This window comes from Copadichromis virginalis, linkage group LG23 (genome assembly GCF_057382275.1).
Source record: "Copadichromis virginalis isolate Kocher_CV1m ecotype Utaka linkage group LG23, C_Virginalis_male_GT1.1, whole genome shotgun sequence".
NCBI classification, from domain to species: Eukaryota; Metazoa; Chordata; class Actinopteri; order Cichliformes; family Cichlidae; genus Copadichromis; species Copadichromis virginalis.
In genome coordinates, this window is record NC_140639.1 from 12,416,542 (window position 1) to 12,439,205 (window position 22,664).

General features: G+C 41.9%; 1 protein-coding gene across 1 annotated transcript; it reads right to left on the bottom strand.

Annotated features, from left to right (window-relative positions):
* Positions 1–19,349: 19,349 nt before the first annotated feature.
* On the bottom strand, positions 19,350–22,478 carry rxfp3.2b (relaxin family peptide receptor 3.2b). Its single transcript, XM_085449341.1, has one exon. The coding sequence runs from the start codon at positions 22,286–22,288 to the stop codon at positions 21,086–21,088; it is 1,203 nt and encodes a 400-aa protein (XP_085305467.1). The 5' UTR covers positions 22,289–22,478; the 3' UTR covers positions 19,350–21,085.
* Positions 22,479–22,664: the final 186 nt, after the last annotated feature.

Sequence of the window (22,664 nt, forward strand, 5' to 3'; positions counted from 1 at the left end):
TACAACAGTCCCTGTCTCAGCAGCCAATCATTTGCTTTCTCTGATCCACAAAGACACAGTGAAGCTTGTCCTGACTTTCTCTGTGCTTCCCCATTAACTCTCAAGGCAAACGTCACATTCGTAGTGCTCTGTCTCAGAAAGAAGCCATAGTGCTGCTCACTGATCATCACCTCTCGTTTTAACCTAGCTTCAAAAACCTGTTCCCGTAGCTTCATGATAGCTCATTAATGTTAGCTCTCTGTAATTACAGCTCTGCACATCAGCCTTGCTTTTGTAAATTGGTATCACTACACTCCTCCATTCACCAATCAGTGACATAAAAATCTGATCATTTCCTTTCTCTTCATAATGAGTCACCCACTCGTGGATGTCTATATTTCTGTCATGTCTCTCCTTGTCGTCACTTTACGATGAGCTGCATGGTTGAATGGATCTAGAAAATAATTTTTTATTTTCCTTATGAGTTCAGGTATTTTTTTTCTTTCAGCACTGCTGTTTTACACGTGCATACCATATTTTAAGGTCAAACATCTCTTGCATTGATGAGACAGCGAAAGGTCTCAAGCATCATTACAGCCAGAGGGTCCAATTTTCACCAGCCAGCATCAGTACAAGCATGACAAGCTGGAGAAAAAAAGAGAATAAGACTCACAAGGATTTCTTTGACTAGCAAATAACATCCACTATATCCAGTGTTTGCACTGAAATTTTGATTTTCTTATTCCAGGTGCTAAAGGGGGAAAATAAAATACTAAGCGACAACACGACACGTGTTCTGTTCAGGATGGACAGCAATCCTACCGTGAAAGGGAAGTTCATCCATGGACACTCTCACAGTCATTCACTATGTATCTACACTAAAAGGAAATTGCTCAAACATGACAGTGATAAAGCTTTTATCTATAATTGCAACTGAGTAAATTTGTCTGCTAATTAGCACTCATCTAGGAAAAGTTAGATGCTGCTTCTGCTCGTCACAGATGCGTTCATTTGGAAAAGGATCATAGCGTACGGTATGTGCCATCAAAGATGTAACTGCTGTGCAAGGTTGTCCTCAGGTTTTTGAATCATATCTTTTTCAAAATCTTACTGATAAAATCAGGTGCTGACCACAGTCAAAGGCTCAAACAATACATCTGTTTTTTCTTTGGATTTTTAATCGATTTCTATTCTCAAAACATGCCTGAGTAAAACCAACAAAAATCCTCAACAAATACAGAAGACGTTTAAATGTGACCACTATGTTACACCCCGCAAAGTCAGTCTGTTTGCCTTGATTCACTGTTATTATCTGCCCTGTTTTAGGTAATTCACACCGAAACATTCTGCTGCTGCATAGTTACAGCTTACCGCCTGCAATATGTTCACAGACAATGTTATGAACCAGCTCACATTCAGTTTTTGGTCATTCAGTCATCGCAGATCTCTAGATTCCATAGACTGGCTTCATACCCCCTGTGGACTCGATGGTTTAACCTAATAAAGGAATTTCTTTCAGAATAAATGATGGTTTAGCATATAATCATAGAGGCTGAAGAAACTGATGGGTGGATTTTTGTCAATGAAAATCTTAGTAATACAGTCTATATCTATCTTTTTGCAACTTTCCATGAGTTATTTTTTTTAAAAATTCCTCTCTCTGTGGAAATTCTTTTGGTGGGTTGAGGAAAGCAATCTTCAACCAAAGCTGGTTGAAGCTTATTTTAATGTTGTATGATTTGTTAAAGTTTTTCAACAAATGAAACATTTCACTCCTTCACAAAATCTCTGATTCTTCTGGGAAAGTTACACAATCACATCAAAAGAGTTTGATCTCTATATAAAACAAAACACTACTTCTTAGTTTCATATATCACCGGTGAAAATAATACTACTAAAAGAAATCAGACGAGAAAAATATTTGAGCTTTTCACCTTTTATTGGTCTTCAAAAAGGTAGAACTTTTAACCTTAGTGGCGGTTGTGATGTGCACTCACTGAACACATCAAACGAATCTGCAAGCTCACAGCTAATCCAGAATGGCACAACAAAGGAAGGTTGACGCTGAAGGCAGAGAGTCTCAAGAGAGGTGGGGAAACTTCTTTACAGAGTGCAAAGAAAGCCCTTTGTACCCATTCGTCATGAGAATATCCCTGTTTTTAAAGAATACATTATGTGTTTTGATTTTGAATTCAGACACCAGGAGAAATATGGAGTCATGGATGGGGAATAAATGCATAAAGAAGCTGAGCTGAAAGCTGCATGCAGCCCCAGCAAAATGTTCAAAAAACGTCTTTGAGCCAAATCTCAAAACGATTGTGTGATAAAAGCAAGGGTGGGAAACAGCAGAGGTAGGGATTTCTGGAGAAACTGTAAAGTTTATTTGCAAATTTTAGGTTTTTCATTTGCAGCAAGTTTCATGCAAAAAGGTTATAAGGTGCAGAAAAGCTGATATTTAAAAAAATACAGTAAGAGGCACCAAGCTGTCATATTGTCGTGCACTGTGAAACAGTCTACATGGATTCTATGGCATTACCAAACTGTACACTAGATTACATAAGACGTGCATTTTAAAATTAAATCTGTGGACTATATGGGACTATGTGTTCCTCTTGTGTTTGTATGACCCATGTAAATTATCACAGTGCATTATATTGCATCCTTCAAGCTAAATTTATTATCCCGGACTATGCATCAGTATAGGTCTGCATTGCAACCTTATTGTGATGCCAGAAGAGTCTTCTTTACACCTTAGCATGAACAGGAGATCTGCAACGTGGTCAATGAAAATAATGCCAATAGACTCTGTCAGCCTCTCTATGACAGCATGGTATAAAGACATCAGGTAACCAGGATGCAATTTTGCAAAGTATCATTTAGTGGATCAGTCAAAGTGAAGCAATATTTCTATAAGTGTTGACACGCTCTGCAAACATTACCCACCGTGATAGCAATGGATCATGGATTTTCCTTGAAGAAACATAAAGAGCATAAAAACACAGGTGTTTTGTTTGTATTATAAAGTCCTATATTGTGGTCAATAGTCATTTTGTTGGTAGTGTTATTTCTGTTTATTGTAAAGAATAAGAAATGAAAAGGAAATGAATCATGTCACACACATGAATGTGGCAATAAGGTTTCAAAAGGGCAAAAAAACAAAAGAGAAAGATGAAACATCATAGGCCAACGAGCTACAGCAGCGTACTGGGTACATAATGATGCGTGCTGCACTTTTTCAAAATGGTGTCAGAATATATATATATACTCCCAACATCTGGCCATACAACACCTGCTGACTTTTCTGTGCACATTCTACATGGATCTCGCACTCACCGAATGACAATATGTTTGGTGAGAAGCTGCAAGCTATTTTTTTGTCCTTGTCTCAGATGTCACCTTGGGGCTCGTTCAGAAATTATGATTGTGGTACTTTCACCTCACCACGCTCTCCATCCTTGAATCCTATTTGGAAATAATTTTCTGTCTTTTCAGTGAATGCTGCTCATGCAATAAAAGAGATTAAGTCCAATTTCTCAAGTCAATGTTAACATTTACAAAACAATAAGTGAGAAGAATCTGTGATCCATTGCACCACACAGCATTATGTTAGAAGGCTTGTAAATCTGTATGTGAATAAACACAGAGTGATATATCCTTGTTAGGGCAAAGGTTAGGCAGCTAAGTCCTGCTTCTTTACCAACATAACAGTCGACTGTACTCTAAAAATATCTACTTTTTACAGTGACTGAAAACGGACAAGGCTGTACTTTCTGTGTACGGCATGTATTCATTTAAATGTTTCACATTTGTCCTTGATTGGGTGCAAGGATTTACACCTCTATTAGTTCTGATGTTGACAGATCGTGTTATTTTACTACCGCAGGCAGCAGAGGCTGAATAAAACATTTCAAAAGATTATTGTCCTGCACCATTGCACGGAAGATATGGTGATATGGATGAGGGTCTGTGGCCCTGTGACATAGAATGCAGGAAAATATTGTCTATCCATAGATAATGTTTTAGATAGATAGCACTCAATCCCATGAGAATAGCAAGAAATGAAATTTGATTCACTGCAGTAATATGGTTGGTCTATTTCACAGCTTTCAGTCTCTGGAGGAATTTCACTTATAATTTTTATTTGAGAAGACCGAGGTAGAAACTCAAAGACTCTCAAAGCTCATCTGAGTGGCTGAAAAAAATAGTTAGGCCAAAGGTTATGCAGCTCAGTACCTTTCTTCAGCCTTCATTTCTTTTTAAGGCTAATCAACAACTTAAGTCCTCATCTGGTAATGGCTAATTTCTAATGATTATTATAAAATTGTGGCCTGTAAAACATTTTTGAAAGGAACATAAAATCTAATTTGGCAGAAAATCTGTCATCATGATATCCATGTGTTCTCTGTTGACCAAGGAAACCAACGGTCCCAGATGTTAAGCCAGACCTTCCCAAAGTGTGGGGCCCGCCCCCTAGGGGGGGGCGCAGAGCCATGGCAGGGGGGGCGGGGGATGAAAAGGGGGGGAAAAAAAAGAAAACGCTTGGACACTGCTAGCACGGGGCGTTAGAAACGCAAAGCAGGAGATGAAGCATTGCTGAATATGTTTCCAAACCAATTTCACTGTAAGCCAAAGACTAGAAAATATGGTGAAGCATATCTGCCCTTTGGTTTCACCTGCACAAGTGCCAAGGTAGGTCTCCCCTGCAGAATTGCTTTTCCCTTTGTCGGGAGCAGCGCTGGGCTGTTTAAATCACGGACAAACAGTATCCCACATTTATGGAAGCCCGTTTCCGCCACTAAAAAAAAAAAAAAAGCTAGTATCCATAACTCGAAATTTCGAGTTACTTTTCTCAAAATTTCGAGTTAGCTCTGCCAATCAAAAATATACGTGAATGAGGTCGCTTTCTTGTTACCCGGAAGCATATGGCGCAGGACCGCGCACTCAAAAACGGATCCCAACAAATTAAAGTATGTTTGCTGATAGTAACACCATGTGATTCAGCTAATAACACAGGGATTTCATCATTTGTGAAGCCAGGCTGAAAACACTCAGCAATCTGTGCATTCACGACTGGATGTAATACCGGTAGCTTAGCTGTAGCATTTGTAGCTGAGGGCTTCAGCTTCCGGGTAACATGGAAATGACGTCATTCACGTAGATTACTGATTGGCAGCGCTAACTCGAAATTTCGAGTTGCTTTTCTCAAAATTTTGAGTTAATATGTCGAAATTTCGAGAAAATAACTCGAAATTTTGAGTTATGGATCCTTTTTTTTTTTAGTGGCGGAAACGGGCTTCCATACACATTCTACTCACTAACTACTCCTGACATTTTGGAGATGTCAGCTCTTTATACAGTAAAGTTACAGCGGGATACAAATAATATCAGGCTCATCCTGCCACAATTTGTTCCCCGATTCAAATCACGGACAAACAGTATCCCACAGTTGTTCATGTTTTTAAACCCATTTTGCACAGAGAGGCATTTTTTGAAAAATGTATTGATAGCAATGTTGAATATTATTACACATGAAAAAACAACTACACGTAAAATAATCACATCGTGATGCCTCTGTCTTTGTAAATAGAGGGACAGTAACTGCGTGTGTATATGTAAGCGTGTAAAACCTGCAGATAGTCAGATTAACAGTATTTTGTCTCTATCTGCTATTCTAATTCATCTCATGTAAACAATAACGTGACGCACAGCATGACGTGAAAAGAGGCACATACCTTTGACGTTGCACGACGAACTCTCTATTCCTCATCCACACGTAAACGCAAAAAAGGAGTTTAAAAAAATCTCAGTTTTCGGTGATTCGAAACGCCGTTTACGTGTGGACGAAACAGCTCCTTTTTCAAATATACCCGTGTAGGTGTGGACGTAGCGTAAAAGAGTTAGTAGTTTATTTTCTTACTACCTGTAATTTATTGCAGTTTACTTGTATTTGCTTAATTGTTTACTAAATGTTTGAGGTGTGAAATAAACCGCAATGGAGCAAAATATGTGTGTGTGTGGTTGGAGGATGTGTGCGTGCGTGTGCGTGCGCACGCGGGGCGCGCGAACATTTTTCTTGAAAAACAAAGGGGGGCCCAGCAAAAAAAGTTTGGGAACCACTGCATTAAGCAATGAGGGTTCAAATCAGAATAAAAGCTGCTAAATACTAATTGCAGTCAGATCTCACCAACTCCTTGATGTATTGTTGCTAAACTAGTCTTATTTTGACCTCCTATCTTCTATTAATGAAATAAAATAAAATATGCCACTGTGGGTGGCACTTTAGTGAAGTATTTTGCACATTAGTGAAGCGTTTAGCACTGTCGCCTCAAGGCAAAAAAGGTTCTGGGTTTGAATCCACTGGCTGGCTGTTCTCCCTGTACCTCTTTCTCTGGGCTTCCTCTCACAGACATGCGTCTTAAGTTAATTGGTGATAGTAGGAGTGAATGTGAGTGTGAATGATGATCTGTCACTCTGTGTTAAACCGCGATATGCTGTCGACCTGTCGCCCACTGACAGATGATGGGTTCCAGCCCCCATGACCAGGAATTGTACAAGCAGCTAAGAGAAGTGGTGGATAATCTTAGCGTCTGTGGGATCTTGTGCAAATGTAGATGTTACTATTCAGAGCATGCGGTACACCTTTGAATATTGCATGCTTGTGAACAAATGAGACAAGCAACTTTAGGACAGCTTCATGCAGCTTTTAATGATGTCATTAGATTACTAATGGTGACCTAGATGGTTCAGTGCGAGTAAAAATACTTGCAGCTGCAGAATCAATACCTTTTAAAGCTCTGTAAAGTAATATTACATATACACTTATTTGCATGCGTGGTACTTCAGAAAAGGAAAACATTGTGAAAATTCAGGTATAAGTTTGCAATCCCGGCTGTGAAAACAGGTAATGATCTTTATCTCTACTGTATTTTTATTTGTCATGAAAAGTTATTTTTTTTTATCCATTCATTCATCATTCTATTCTGCTTATCCAATTCAGGGTCAAATATTTTGTTTATTTTCCTGCCTTGTGTCCTGCGTGTCAAGTCAGCGTTTCTGTGTTTGATGCCATGTGTTTACTTATTTCCTGTTTTATTTTAGTAGGTCTTTGGCTCTTATGTTTCAGTTTATTTCCCTTGCTTTATTATCCCGAGTTTAGGTTAGTTTAGGTGCATTTGTTCTGCAGCTGTGTCTCATTCTCCATTTGCCCTCAGAGTGATTGTATGTACCTGATCTCTCAGTTTGTCTTGTACATTGTACTAACTGTACCATGACTCCTTTCATATTTTGGATAGACTTTGTTTTCAGCTGCCTTTTGGACTTTTGCTCATCATAATAAAGGTTTGACTTTGGTTAAGTAACTGACGTTTTATCCACATTTCTTTTATAAATCGTGACATGCAAAGAGATGGACCGAATCACTCGTGTACAGAAAACCTTCAAAGATTAAAATAATAAAACTACTCTATGAAGATCCTGGTTATAGTGGTGATGCATTCTTTGTCCTTTTTCATGTATTATTATTCTGTGGAGATGGATCAAGTATTTAAAAAACAACAACTACTCAGATTTAATCTAAAATTATGGAGCATGGCTTGGCTTCTCCTTGGTAACCATCTCTTTGCATCAGCTCAGCTCTCCCTGTTACCTGTGCTCTCTGAAATGTTTTATCACATCGAGTAAGTGCAAGTGTAAAAATTGATATGACAAAACTGTTTTATTCATTTAAAAAAGTAACATGACCGAATTAAGTTTCCATGGCGACTCTGCCCTGCTGAATTGCTTCTCTGCTCATCGCTGCTTCCCTCAATATTAAGTAATTAATATGCTGTGGGCTAAAAACAGTAAAAACATGTTGCTCTTTTTTTTCCTTTACCTTTACTGTCTCAGTCACTGCCTGTTTCTGAGCATTTTTAATTTATTGAACATTAAAATTCACAAATCCCAGTACAAAATATGTCAACATGACTGAAACATAATGATGGCAAACAGGAAGGACTGAAAATAACCTTCACATTTTTAGTGTTTCATCCTTTGCTAACCATGTTGTAAAGGCAAACCTAAAGCACTGTGCGATAGCCTTAAGCCATCGCTCGTTGCTTTATGTTTTGGTGGGAAAGTGGAAAATAAGTCAGGAGACTTGGACACTTCCACCAGGTTTGGTGTGAACACCTTTACCTTCAGCACAGTCTGAACTCTGAGCAGCTCTCTGTCATCTCTGTGAGGATCTACAGGAATAGTTCTCCGGGCTTCAAAGGAACTTCAAAACTCTTCTTTGGGTGTTTCTGCCGTTTGTCCTGTTCTCTGTCAGGATGATCCCACACTGCTTCAGTAATGTTGAGGTCCGAGCTCTGAGGAGGCCGATCCATGACTGTATTTTCTTTGCAAAGGACAGTGTGTTTGGGATCATTGCCATGCAGAAAAATGAAACAGTTACCAGTCAGATGCTTTTGTCTAGATTATTGCATAGAGGGCAGTGCTTTTATGTGCTCATAATTTCATCAGTTTTGATAAGATCCCCAAGTGCACTGGCTGTTATGCATCCCCAAACCATGACAGAGCCTTTACCTTGTGTGACAGATGGCTGTAGACAATTACTGCTGTACCTCTCTCCCGACCTCTTCTGTGCATATTCATGACAATTTGAACAAAAATGTTCACATTTGGATTCATCACTGCATCAGGTTTGTTGTCACTGATTTTCAGTCCACTTCTTACATAATTTGCTATACCTCAGGCTTTTTGCATCATTAACCTTCCTTAAAAATAATTTCCTTCCAGACACTCCTGCAGTGAAACCACTTGTGATAAGGCTTTGGTGAATAATAGATGGAAGTTCATGCATCTCTAAGGTCCTGTGTCAGGTCTTTGCTGGATTTTCTTTTTCCTGTTTCACGAGATGACTTTGAGATGCTGTTCATCATTAATTTTTCCTCCACTTGTCCTGTTTCCTCAAAAGACACACTGTGGCCATGCAGAGATAAGCCAACATGTGCTTATAGACCTTTAGAAGTCATCTTGTTGGTGTATAAATACAACATATGCCTGTCAAACTGTGTTATGTTTGACATTTTCATAGATCCAACAGAAAAAATGGGGACAAATTGTGTTTTCGTGACAGGCTGCTGAGATGCAATTTAAAATTGGTTCTTGTTGTCTGTAGACACAACACAGGTTCATCTCCTGAGTTAGTGGCCGTTTTTATGCTTGAATGAGGTCAATGTTAAGTGGTTCAACAAACAGTTAAACAAAAACCCAGATGTCAGATGCACATGCTAGTTTAGCTCACTGGCGAGTGAGTGAGATGACTATGTCTACCACACACTGCAAGGCTCAAAAGCAGCAACCTGGGTTTGAGTCTGACCCAAGGACCTTTGTTGCATGTCTCTCCTGTCAACTACACTCAACAAAAATATAAACGCAACACCTTTGTTACTGCTCCCATTCCCCATGGGATGGACGTAGAGACCTAAAATTCATTCCAGATACACAATATAACCATCCCTCCCAAACAGTGGTCACAAATCAGTCCAAATGTGTGGTAGTGGGCACATCTGCTATATTGAGATAATCCATCCCACCTCACAGGTGTGCCACATCAGGATGCTGATCTGACATCATGAGTAGTGCACAGGTGTACCTCAGACTGCCCACAATAAAAGGCCACCCTGGAATGTGCAGTTTTTTGCGCTATTGGGGGTCTGGGGACCCAGAACCGGTCAGTATCTGGTGTGACCACCATTTGCCTCATGCAGTGCAACACATCGTCGCATGGAGTCTATCAGATTGTCAATTGTGGCCTGTGGAATGTTGGTCCACTCCACTTCAATGGCTGTGCGAGGTTGTTGGATATTCGTGGGAACTGGTACACGCTGTCGTATACGCCGGTCAAGCACATCCCGAACATGCTCAATGGGTGACATGTCCGGTGAGTATGCTGGCCATGCAAGAACTGGGACATTCTCAGCTGCCATCTGCCCTGAACAATGTGAACCATGATTCATCCGTGAAGCGCACACCTCTCCAACGTGCCAGACGCCATCGAATGTGAGCATTTGCCCACACAAGTCTGTTACGGCGACGAGCTGGAGTCAGGTCAAGACCCCGATGAGGACGACGGGCATGCAGTTGAGCGTCCCTGAGACGGTTTCTGACAGTTTGTGCAGAAATTGTTTGGTTGTGCAAACCAATTGTTCCAGCAGCTGTCTGGGTGGCTGGTCTCAGACGATCTTGGAGGTGAACCTGCTGGATGTGGAGGTCCTGGGCTGGTGTGGTTACACGAGGTCTGCGGTTGTGAGGCCGGTTGGATGTGCTGCCATATTCTCTGAGACGCCTGTGGAGACGGGTTATGGTTGAGAAATGAACATTCAATGCACGGGCGACAGATCTGGTTGACATTCCTGCTGTCAGCATGCCAATTGCACGCTCCCTCATTGCTTGTGGCATCTGTGGCATTTTGCTGTGAGACAAAACTGCACATTCCAGGGTGGCCTTTTGTTGTGGGCAGTCTGAGGTACACCTGTGCACTACTCATGATGTCAGATCAGCATCCTGATGTGGCACACCTGTGAGGTGGGATGGATTATCTCAATATAGCAGATGTGCCCACTACCACACATTTGGACTGATTTGTGACCACTGTTTGGGAGGGATGGTTATATTGTGTATCTGGAATGAATTTTAGGTCTCTACGTCCATCCCATGGGGAATGGGAGCAGTAACAAAGGTGTTGCGTTTATATTTTTGTTGAGTGTATCTAATGAAGGGAACAGGCCCAAAAAGAATGATATCAACAAAGAAAATGTCAGGTACACAGGCTGGACTGAAAATGAGTGAAAAGCAGTCAGTGTCTAAAGAAATATGTTAAATCTCTCCAGCCCGGAAGAACTATTGCTGAAGTCTGGCTCCTTGTAAACAAAATATGAATAAATGGAGGTTTCCTGATTGTGTTTGTGTCTGTACTTGCCACAGGTTCTTGTTGAGACTTGCTTTATGTGTATCTGTTGGTAGATTTGCTCTGCAGTGGATCAGTCATTCATTGACATGCACATGCATATTTCCAAGGCAAACACATGCAACAAACTACAGATAAACATAATACAGCATAGTCAAGCAGCGTTTAGTACATGTAACAGTTTCACTCAGTTAGTTTTTGTTCTTTACAGAGAAGCATCCAAACCGTGATATTAAGGAAAAGGATGAAAAAGACGCAATAAAAACATAATATAATAAAATTATTACAACTTTGTTAGCGTGGAAGTCAAGTTTCCTCAACCAGGACAGATGCTGGTGTCCCTTTGCACAGCTTCACACTTCACTTCAAAGTTCAGTTTTAAATCAGTAATTGTTTCAAGATATAGAAAACTGAACACATTCCACCATCGGACCCTTAATGGATGTGATGTCTAGTATGTTTTCAAAAATCTGATTGTATGTTTTGACTTAGACAAGTTTAACTGCCTCCTGACACCATTTAACAAAATCCTCCAGCACTGGACCTGGTCTCACTCTCTGGGAGCTGGGAGCCACACAGGTCCGTGTATAAATGTTCCACAAAAAGACCCTTTGCAAATGTCAGCATGCTGACTCTTTAAACAAAGGTGGTAGTCATGGTAAAGTTTACATCTGTCAAACAGCAGCCCTGTTCATAAGTACCGCTACACACGGCCATTTGCATTGCTGTAGATTCTCACGGTTCTAATATTTACTCTGTTTTCCCTGAAATTACTCTCCAGTTGAACTTAAGACTTCCCGGTGAACATAACCCCCAAATTACCTTGGGAATTTTCTGATCTATTTTTGGGATGTTCCCTGAACAACAACACAACTCAGCCTCCATCCTTAATCTGCAGGGATTTCAGGTTCAACGAGGAGCTGCTGACACTGACTTGTTTCCCCTGGGGGGCAACAAAAGAAATCGGGATTCTTGAATCTTGTTCTCCACGGTCTCTGCAGTATATGGTATCATGAAGGATGCAAAGCTGACAAGACAGTTGACTGACTTAAACAAACAGAGAGTGAGACAAGTTAAGAGAGAGGAGAAAGTTTTACTAAGATTAAAGCATATGTGTATATATCATTAGATCTATGTGGAATTTGATGTTCGCACTCTGATAGACACACGTAGCAATGCGTGCATTCTTTAGAGGGATAGACTGTGGCCTAGCAATTCCACAACGTTTCAAAGGAATCTATCCAATGTGAAAATGGAGTCTAATAGTTAGAGAGGTAGGGGCATGGTTTTGGTTTTGTTCAGTGATGGACTTTTAGTTGATATGAGTCACTGCTGTAACAATTCAGTGTCCGTGAGTCACCCACTCACCCACTGACCACTTCGCCCCAGTGCAAAATCATCAAAGCAGGTGCAGCCCATTTACGGAGCATCATAATGTTCTGCTTTCTGTTCAGTCTGCCACCTGCCTTTGGTGTCTCACTCCTCGCTAGAGCATGTAGCCACTCTTATTATTACACAAGCTCATTTAACTGTAAATTAGCCATCATCTTCTCTCCTTGCCAGCATCTCACCTAATCCCACAGTTGAAGAAAAAAAAACGAAAAATCAAAATCACTATGCATTTTGTTAATAGGCAGATGAAGGAAATAAAAGCAGGGGACTTTAGAACAACCTGAAAATTAAAATGCACTGAGGAGGAGATACTGGTTTCAGCTGCTTCTCAGGCTTCTTTCACATTTGACCTTCATCCTGTCTTCTGTTTTCTTCTAAGATCATATTGCACGAGCACCATAAACCTGCATTAACGCAGGCACATTTTAAAATTTTGAGTTGTCTGTTAATCCCTATTCAAAAGTGCAGTGTAGAGGAGCTTGTTAATAAAACTGTCATTGGTTTAGTAACTGAATGACATCACATACTTAAGATAAGATAAGATAAGATAGAACTTTATTAATCCCTCGGGTGGGTTCCTCTGGGAAATTCGATTTCCAAAAAAAGCACAGCAACGACCGAAGTTACAGTTACAGAATTGTTATATATATATAAATATATATATATATATACACACACACACACACACACACACACACACACACACACACATATAAATACAGAAACAAATATAAATAAAATATACAAAGGGGATAAATAGAATAAATAGGAATAAAAAATAAAAATACAAGTGAATTGCACATTTCAAGTATTGAGTCTATTGCACTGTTGACTATTTACAAAAGGTATTGCACAGTGAGGTGAAGAGGCACTACAGCTTAGTTGTTCCCCCCTCCTTTGTCCTCCTGTTTCCCCTCCCTCTGCCCTCCAGAGAGGAGTTAAACAGTCTGATGGCGTGTGGGACAAAGGAGTTTTTAAGTCTGTTAGTTCTTGTCTTGGGGAGAAGCAACCTGTCACTGAACAGACTCTTCTGGTTGTTTATGGCCGTGTGCAGAGGATGCCTGGCATTGTCCATAATGTCCATCAGTTTCTTTAATGTCCTTTTCTCTGCCACTGTCACCAGAGTGTCCAGCTTCATGCCGACCACAGAGCTAGCCCTCCTGATCAGTTTCTCCAGCCTGGATGAGTCCTTCTTTGCTGTGCTGCTCCCCCAGCACACCACAGCATAGAAAAGTACTCCAGCAACCACCGACTGGTAAAACATCCTCAGGAGCTTCCTGCAGATGTTAAAAGACCTCAGCCTCCTGAGGAAGTACAGTCGGCTTTGGGCTTTTTTATACAGGTGCTCTGTGTTGCATGACCAGTCCAGTTTATTGTCCACCCACAGCCCGAGGTACTTGTACTTGTTGACCACCTCCACCTCCTCCCCCTCTATCTGAACCGGCAGTGGACCTTCTCTGGACCTCCCGAAGTCCACAACCAGTTCCTTAGTCTTTGAGGTGTTGAGTTGCAGGTGGTTTGTGTGACTCCATGCGACAAAGTTCCTCACCAGACTTGACACCGTGTATCTGATGACTGGGATTACATGGTACTATGACTAATTGCTAGGTTGTAGTTTTGTTGTGGACTTAGTTCTCGAGATAACAGAGATCTGTTGATATGATAATCGTATGATAAATGAATCTCAAAAAGATAAGCCTTCTTGTGTGTGACCTAATGTAGCTTTATGTCTATCACTGGTGAAAGAGGGAAAAATGACAAGTAATTAAATTATAGTCCAAGCAGTAGGACACACACACACACACACACACACACACACACACACACACACACACACACACACACACACACACACACACACATATGCAAAATGCTTGCACAAAGTATAATTTGTTGCTTTGAATGATAATAAATTATAGCCTGGCAGGTTTGTGAGAGTAAATTGAATATTATTTTTGTTAAGCGAATTTATGAGTACCCTTTCAGATAAATGGAAAATAATTTTTAATGAATAGATAAAGGATGCTGAATATGGGGCTGCTAGGCTGGAGAAAAAGCAAGAAGACCACAGAGGAGGATTATGGAGGCAGTGAAGAAGTGCTGAAGTTATAGAGGAAGATGCTAGGGACAGTATGAGATGGAAACAGATGCTCGGCTGTGACGACCGGGAGCAGCCAGAAGAAGATAAGCAGAGTGCATGACAATAGAAGACAAAGAGGCACAGAGAAAAAGGAAATGACAAAAGAAATTAGTGCCAGTACACACAGTGACTGCGATAAAGACCTGGCGTGTGTGTTTGGGGGGATTTTCACCAGGAATCTTCTTATGCTCCATTCTCTTACACTGATCAAATTAGGAACTAACATTTCCTGCATATATGATAACCCCAGCACATTTCATGATCAGCTCAGTTTATTGCCCGGCATGCACAGATAGGGTGCATGGGATCTCTTTCAACACTATGCGGGATAAACACCACTCCTAAAATATCCCATCCACAGCTGAAAAAGTCAATGCTGTGTTTGATGAGTCTGCTAATGAGGGAAAATTAAATATTCTAGCGATACAAGCATTGTCAGGCTATCATTAAGCATCAGAGAAAGGTCAGCACCAAGGGTGTTGTGCAACCTTCAACTATCACATTATGTCCCAGGGAGAATTTAGATGAGTATTGATCAAATGGCCTTTCATTAATGGCAGTTTAGTGCATTTTGTTAAGTCTATTAGCTTACTGTTAAAACGCAATAACCTCCTGGTTGTGCAGTGCCCTTCCACGTGTTAGAGGTCATAAGAGAGAGAGAAAGATGGAAAGGTGGACAAAAGATGCTTTGGGACTTTGGGTGAGTCTTTTATCTATGTTAAGAGCTCAGATAATCGCATTCTTGGAAACTGAAGAACAAAAAAGAAAAAAGCACACACACACACACACACACACACACACACACACACACACACACACACACACCCCGTCGGATCTTTTGCAATCAATGCATAATGAAGTATAAGGATAAAAGCAGCAGGACTAAGAGCTGAGAGTGTTTCAGATGCCTTAGCTTTTCTGCTAATGAACCTGTCCTTCATGTCCTGAGTCTCTTCATTTTCATTTCCTAAAAATGAGAAGTTACTTCTTACTTTGCACTGACTGGCTTTGCAATATATCAATATATTCATAATCTAAATCTGTCCTCTCAGGTCAGTGTGAGTACAAGAAAACAATTATTAGAATACAATGTGTTAAATTTGCTTAGATAAAAGGGTCCAGCAGTAGATGAGAGGAATAGGGAAGGATTTGTCTGTTTGGCTTAGCTGTAGGCTTGAGAGTGTGTGTAATTGTGTAGAGGGAAATGTCACGGCGGCGTGCGCCGATGTGTGTGGAAACAGGACCCAAAAGCAGATGACGACGAGGGGTAGTAAGGTTTTAACAGAAAGGTGAGGCTTTATTAGAAGACGGCAGAAGTAAACCAGGAAACCAAAGTAAACTGACAAGACACTAAGAAACAAAATACTAAAACGGTACTGAGACCAAAACCTAAACTATGACTGTGGTGGAAAATAACAAGCAAAGACCATGACTAAGACTAATAATACATAACAGACGAAAACCGAAACTAAGACTGAGGTCAAATAAACAGAACCAGGCTAGAACTAGGGCAGAATAAACAGACGACCCGACAATGGCATGAAGAAAACAAAAGGCTTAAATACAGACATGAGGTGATCAGGGGAAGTGGAAACATACGGGGAAACAGCTGACAGCCATAAACCTAATGACAGGACCAGGAGAGAAAAGCTAAATACAATTAACAGAGAACACATGACATTGTCAGAATAAAACAGGAAATACTAAAACTAAACATGACAACACAACTTAACAGACCTAATACGTGATGAATAAATACCAAACCCCAAAACATAGAAAACCCAGGAATAATAACCAATAACTGCCTAAACTAAAGGCAAAATAGGAAATAACACAAAAATAACATATCAAAAAATACAAAGAAAACTCAGAGTGCTGGGTCGGAGACCCAGCCTGTGACAGAGCCCGCCCTTAAGACGCCCGAAAACACCCAGAAAACAAACACAAAACCACAACCCACCACCCAGGGCGGGCGGAGGGGGACCAGGAAGGAGGGCTGGAAACAAAACCAAAAACAAAGCACCAGAAGCACACAGGCCAAAAACAACAAGGGCACAAGAGTCCGAGACCCAGCTTCAGGAGGGCGACCATGAACCCGGCAGAACAGGAACGAATGGCGAAGCGGTTCAGGCGGCCGCCCCGGAGGTCGACAGCAAAACAAAACAGAGGACAAAAGTTCGGGAGGCCGACCAGGAGGCCAACGGTCCAGCAGTCCAAAATCCACGAGTTCCAGGGGCCGACCCGAAGGTCGAGAGCACAGCAGGTCAGAGATCAAAAGTTCAGGGGGCCGACCAGGAGGCCAATGGTCCAGCAGGCCAAAACCCATGAGTTCCGGGGGCCGACCCGGAGGCCGACCCGGAGGCCAAGAGCACAGCAGGCCAGAGATCAAAAGTTCAGGGGGCCGACCCGGCTCCTCGGGCCCCCCAGATGACGTGGTAGGAGGTTGTGTAAATTGAAGCCACACACATATCAAAAAATACAAAGAAAACTCAGAGTGCTGGGTCGGAGACCCAGCCTGTGACAGGAAAGGAATTTATGTACACTGGGGGTCTGCCTGTCATAAAAGGAGACAGGAAGCTACAGTTGGGGATTGCTGATGCTTGTACCTTTAATAAAAACTCATAATTGTTATAACTTAGAAGCAGGTTTGCAGGAGACTCTCCACATGCTTATCTGTCAATGTAAGACAACAAGGGGCCAATGGCCCAGTGGATGCAGAGTGAGGGTCTCAGTGTTTGTAATATGTTAATAATAATAATAATAATAATAATAATGGATTGGATTTCTATAGCGCTTTTCAAGGCACCCAAAGCGCTTTACAATTCCATTATTCATTCACTCTCACATTCACACACTGGTGGAGGCAAGCTACAGTTGTAGCCACAGTTGCCCTGGGGTAGACTGACAGAAGCGAGGCTGCCATACCGCACCATCGGCCCCTGTGGCCAACACCAGTAGGCGGTAGGGTAAAGTGTCTTGCCCAAGGACACAACAACCAGGACAGAGAGCCCCGGCGCCGTCTCTGGATGCCTCAAGGAATAAAAAAGAACCGGAGTGAATGTCATGAACCGAAGTTCCGAGCGCAGGCAGGACCCAGTAGCAGAACACACACACTAGGGTAGGAGCGAATAAAGAAAGTAATTTTTATTGCAACTAAAGGTGTCCCGTGAGGGTAGCCAGAAAAACAACGTATGAAACCAGAAGAAACCGAGGGACCGCACAGGGAACGCCGAGAGCGGGGCTGTGAGAGGCTGTAAAACAAAAAGAGAGACAGATTACTGGGGTGCGGAAAAAAGGCAGCATACGAGGGAAGGTGGAGTGTGCGTCTCACGGTGATAGCCGGGCCGAGTGAACCAGAGGGGGGTGGAGCTCCAAAAGGGGTCGAGACGGCAAAGCTGAATGTGAACCAAATCTCAGGCGGACAGGTGGACAGGTGGACAGGCAGGTGGCTCGAAAACAAAAACACGCCGAGTTGTGATCGCTGAGAGGCGACTACGGACTGGCGTGGAGCAGCAGGTAGGGCAGGATTAAATAGTCCACCTGGTGATCGCCTGGGATGGGATGCAGGTGTGGGGTTAGCAGCCACGCTCGTGGGCGTGGACATCCCAGCAGCACCCCGGACGCCGGGCCGCGGACCATGACAGTGAAACTGATTTCGTAACATCAGCCTGTCCATATTCAGTGCATGCTGGCATGTTTTTCAAGGGAATTATATATCAAGGGAATCTTTATTCTGTTGCCAAATGGAGCTGCTGAGGGCAGTGGGCTGTGTGATCATTATTATAGTATATAGTATTATTATTTATGTGGATATGGGTACCGATAGATAGATAGATAGATAGATAGATAGATAGATAGGTAGATAGATAGATAGATAGATAGATAGATAGATAGATAGATAGATAGATAGATAGATAGATAGATAGATAGGTAGATCTACATGGAACTTGTTTATCAGCACCATCATAGTTTTAATTTCACGTGAAACAAGTCATTTTTTTCTGAACCGAGTCTAACTCTGAACCTTTCTATGGATAGCCCAGCAGGCCTTACTCACATCCTGATGGTACAAATCTGTATCATGCAGGCTTTCTGTGATGAATCCAAGGTGTGAGAGCCATAGAGATTTTGAAATGCGCTCATGCTAAGTGAGCTATCACGCTTTCCTAATACAGTTATGTCTTTGCACAATCAAGATGTAACAATGTTGCATACAAAGCTCTGTGAAAAGTTAGTTTATCTGGTGCGTTGGTTCTTCTCTGCTATATAAATAAAGGCCCATGATATGCAGTTAATCTGCTTTAGGGTATTCTGAAGGCAAAATTGGCCCAGAGATCTTTCCTCAGTGAATTTATAACCAGGCAAGATTACAAAAGTCACTGATTCTGTTATTTGCTGCAGATTCTGCTCCCAGCTTGTTCAGGCTGACCCACTGAAGGCACGGGGCAAAACTGGGGTATGCCTCTATTGACCCAATTGTTCCTGCTGCTTGTGCGTACAGTTTTCCTTCAAGTGCAGCACATAGCAGGTTACTCATAGCAAACAAGCATATTTTTACAAAAGCCCCAAAAATCGAAGGTTCTATTTACCTGAATTTTACTCGAGTCAAAGTATTCTGTGTATGACTTTGTTTATGATAATTTGAACACATATCTGTTTATGGCATAGGCACCCTGCAAAATCAATCATGTAGAACAGAATCGCTAAAGCCTTTATCAAACTATAATGCAATGCAGCAAACTCTGGTTGTCTGGGGCCATTGTTTACCTAAAGCTTTTGTTTGGCATTTTTCATATACTTCTATCTAAGAATGACACTAAGCATCAGCTTAGGTCCACAAAGCAATTTGAAAAGACATTTCAAACCACACAAGTGTTTTATTTAGTATTTATGTTTAGACTACGGCTTTGCTACACTTCATTTCACACAAAAGTTGCGCTGAAGAGCGAGAATCCCATTCTCAACAGAAGAGACGAAGAAAATCTGCCCCCTCTATCTGACATGCAGTCTAGTTAGCAACACCTTTGTTCATTATTTGTGCAGCGCAGTGCTGCTGTTGTTAGTGATTGAAGGAGAGCTGCACAAGCACAGAATGAGAAAGTTAAAGCTCATCAATAAAAGAACAGAGAAGGGAGTCTCTGTTGTCTGATGCCCTCTTGCCGGTGTGGGATTGTTTACATAACATTAGCACCACTTTATTTTCCACGCTCTCAGCACCTCTGACTATTTTCCTTTTTTATCTCTCCTCTTACGGGCTCTGAATTCTAATGTGATCTGGCCCAATTATTCAAAATAGTTCAAGCTGAGTTTTTTATTTAGTCTTTATTTTATTTACAGGATTATCAGTCATTATGATTTAAATGAAAAAACATCAAATTAGCAGCTGTCTTGTATGAAAGCTGATGCTATGACCACAGAAGCTCCAGTCAACATATGTATCTGTTCAATTTACCAGAGATAAAAAGGCTGTTTGTGGCACTGGTGGTCTGTCCAACCATGAGATGCCTTTTTTTTAAATGAAAAAATGCTTTGGTTTAAAGTAAATGTCTGACATATAATGCAGATGTTTAGAGGAAATTCGACATAATTCATCATAATTTTCAGACTGACACATATAAAGTAAGAAAAAGAACGCATCTGAGTATATTTGCATGGCTGTCTAAGGTCAGCGAGAGTGAGACAGAGAGAAATAATGATCGTAAATTTTTCATCTTGTGTGCATACAACACAGTATACGTGCTCAGTTCAAATATGAATCATATACTATTTGCTGCACAGGGGTATAAAATCTTAAATGGATCACTTCAAGTCCTAATCCTCAAAGCTTTCCACAAGGGAGACGTTTACTAACTATGCACTCATTACGCTGAAGTCTTTGATGCCATGCTGCCTTACCCCGAAAAGCTCAGGAAATTGATTTTAGCTCTTGTACATTTTATTTGCCTTTTATTTTTTCACAAGAGATGAGTCATTTCTCCAGGACAATGCAACAAGCACTACTATTTTACTCCATACATCTACAAAAATAAAATGTACAAATTCTACCCCCCCCCCCCCGCTCATTTCTTTAGTTTTTCCACAGATACAACAACAGGCGATTAAATTGCTCTTTTCTTTTATGATATTTTAAATAAAGCAAACACTTCTAAGCATCACTGTCCTGTTTTTTTAAAATTAATTATTTTGATTCCATTTGTTCCATTGATTATACTGACGAAAGAATTACACACTTGTACCAGTAAACAAACACAAACACAGTAATTTACCAGTATGCATTAAAAAAAAAATTACGCCTGAGTGCTGCAACTATTTGAATCTCACTTTGGATTAACAGCTATACATGTCCATGACACGAGAGCAGTATTGCTCGACAGAAGCGGGGAGACTGAAACAGTGAACAACTGTAACAACAGAAATATGTGATGCAGAGAAAATCTTGAGAAACACAGTAGAAGTGAGGCACATCCTACCGTGCAGTACATTATAATTCTGCATTTTTTTTGTTTGTTTTTTTAAAGAAATGCGATTTTCAGCATCGACAGAGTAGGTGAGACATATGCCCTCTTGGTAAACAGATCAATAGTACCGCAGGTGGAATGTTTCGAGTTCCCCAATCATCCCAGTCAGACATCCATTTGGACCAGCACCAAAACAGGTGGTGCCTCAGCCACTTTGGCTTTGCGACGCAGCAGATGAGTCAGGCTCCTGAAAGATGGCGTGGCGTGCAGGAGAAGTTCCTTGAGGCCTGCCCGAAACTCCCGGCGGATCAGGCAGTAGAGCACAGGGTTGAGGCAGCTGTTGGTGTGCGCCAAGCAAACAGTCAGAGGGAAAGCATAGGCCTGTGCATTGTAGAAAGCTTTGCTGAAGGGCACAAGGTCAAACTTTATGAGCACACCCCACAGTGTCAGTGCCTGATTAGGAAGCCAGCAGAGAAAGAAGGAGAGAACTACGATGACAATGGATTTAGTCACTTTGGAATGACGCTTTTGCCGGCTTTGGTTTGCCTCTGGGCCCGCTGCACCTGCAATGCGCCGGCTTAGGATGAAGCGAAGCAGCAGCAGATAGCAGACGGTGATTATAACTAGAGGAATAAGGAAACCTACTAGGACCTTTTGAAGCTGATATAGACCCAGAAGGAGCTGTGGATCCCAACTGCCAGAGTCTGGGAAGCGCACCAGGCAAAGCTCCTCATCAGATACTTGGGCACTGGTGGAGTAGATGGCATGAGGCAAAGTGGCCAGCAAAGAAACAGCCCAGATGCACAGGCTGGTCCACCTGGCTCTGGCAGCTGCTGTCCGTCGGCTGTGTATCTTCAGTGCGGAGGAGATGGAGTAATAACGTGCCACGCTCATAGCTGTGAGGAAGAATACACTGGCATACATGTTCATGGTGGTGACAGAGCTGATGAGTTTGCACATCACACGACCAAACGGCCAGCGGAAGTCCAGGGCTGTGTCCACTGCCCAGAAAGGCAAGGTCAAAACAAACTGTAGATCTGTGATAGCCAGCCCCATCACAAAGCAGTTGATGGACGACTGCTTCTGCCTGTAACGGGAGTGCAACAGATACAGAGCCAGTGAATTCCCCACCAGCCCCAGAGCGCAGACGATAGAGTAGACACACGCTATCATCACACGTACCACTACGCTGGAGCTGTCTCCTTGAATTTCCATGATAGATTCCTTGGTGAGGAGCTGCAGCCAGCAGTGCAGTGACATGTTAGTGGTGGAACCTTCGCTGCAGTTCCCATTGTAGTCGTCCTGTAGTATTTGTTGCTGACATGGCTCGGGTGCCACCGTTTGAACCCCAGACTCATTCAGCTGCATGGTTGGCCTCTCCTTCTCACATATCACCTCGTAGGGCAAAGTTGAAGAGCTGCCGTGTCTTCAGAACACAGAGAAAAAAGTTTGTGCAGATGGCATTTGCAGCATTTCTGTTGCATGTGTCATCAGATTATCTCCCATGGCGCTGTAGATGCCATCCTCTGCCGCCGTTATTCTCTCCTCATTTCTCCACACACTACTCACAGCTCTCCGCGCGCCACGTCCGTTTATAGGTTTCGCGTGAACGCGCAAAGCTCTGCCCCGCCGTTGACGCTCTTCACCTCACCAAGAGGATGATAGGACCAGAGCGAATCCGCGCTCTTACAGCCGCAGCCACATCAAAGTCTCCCAGAATGTCCGTCAGCGCTGAGTCTTAATG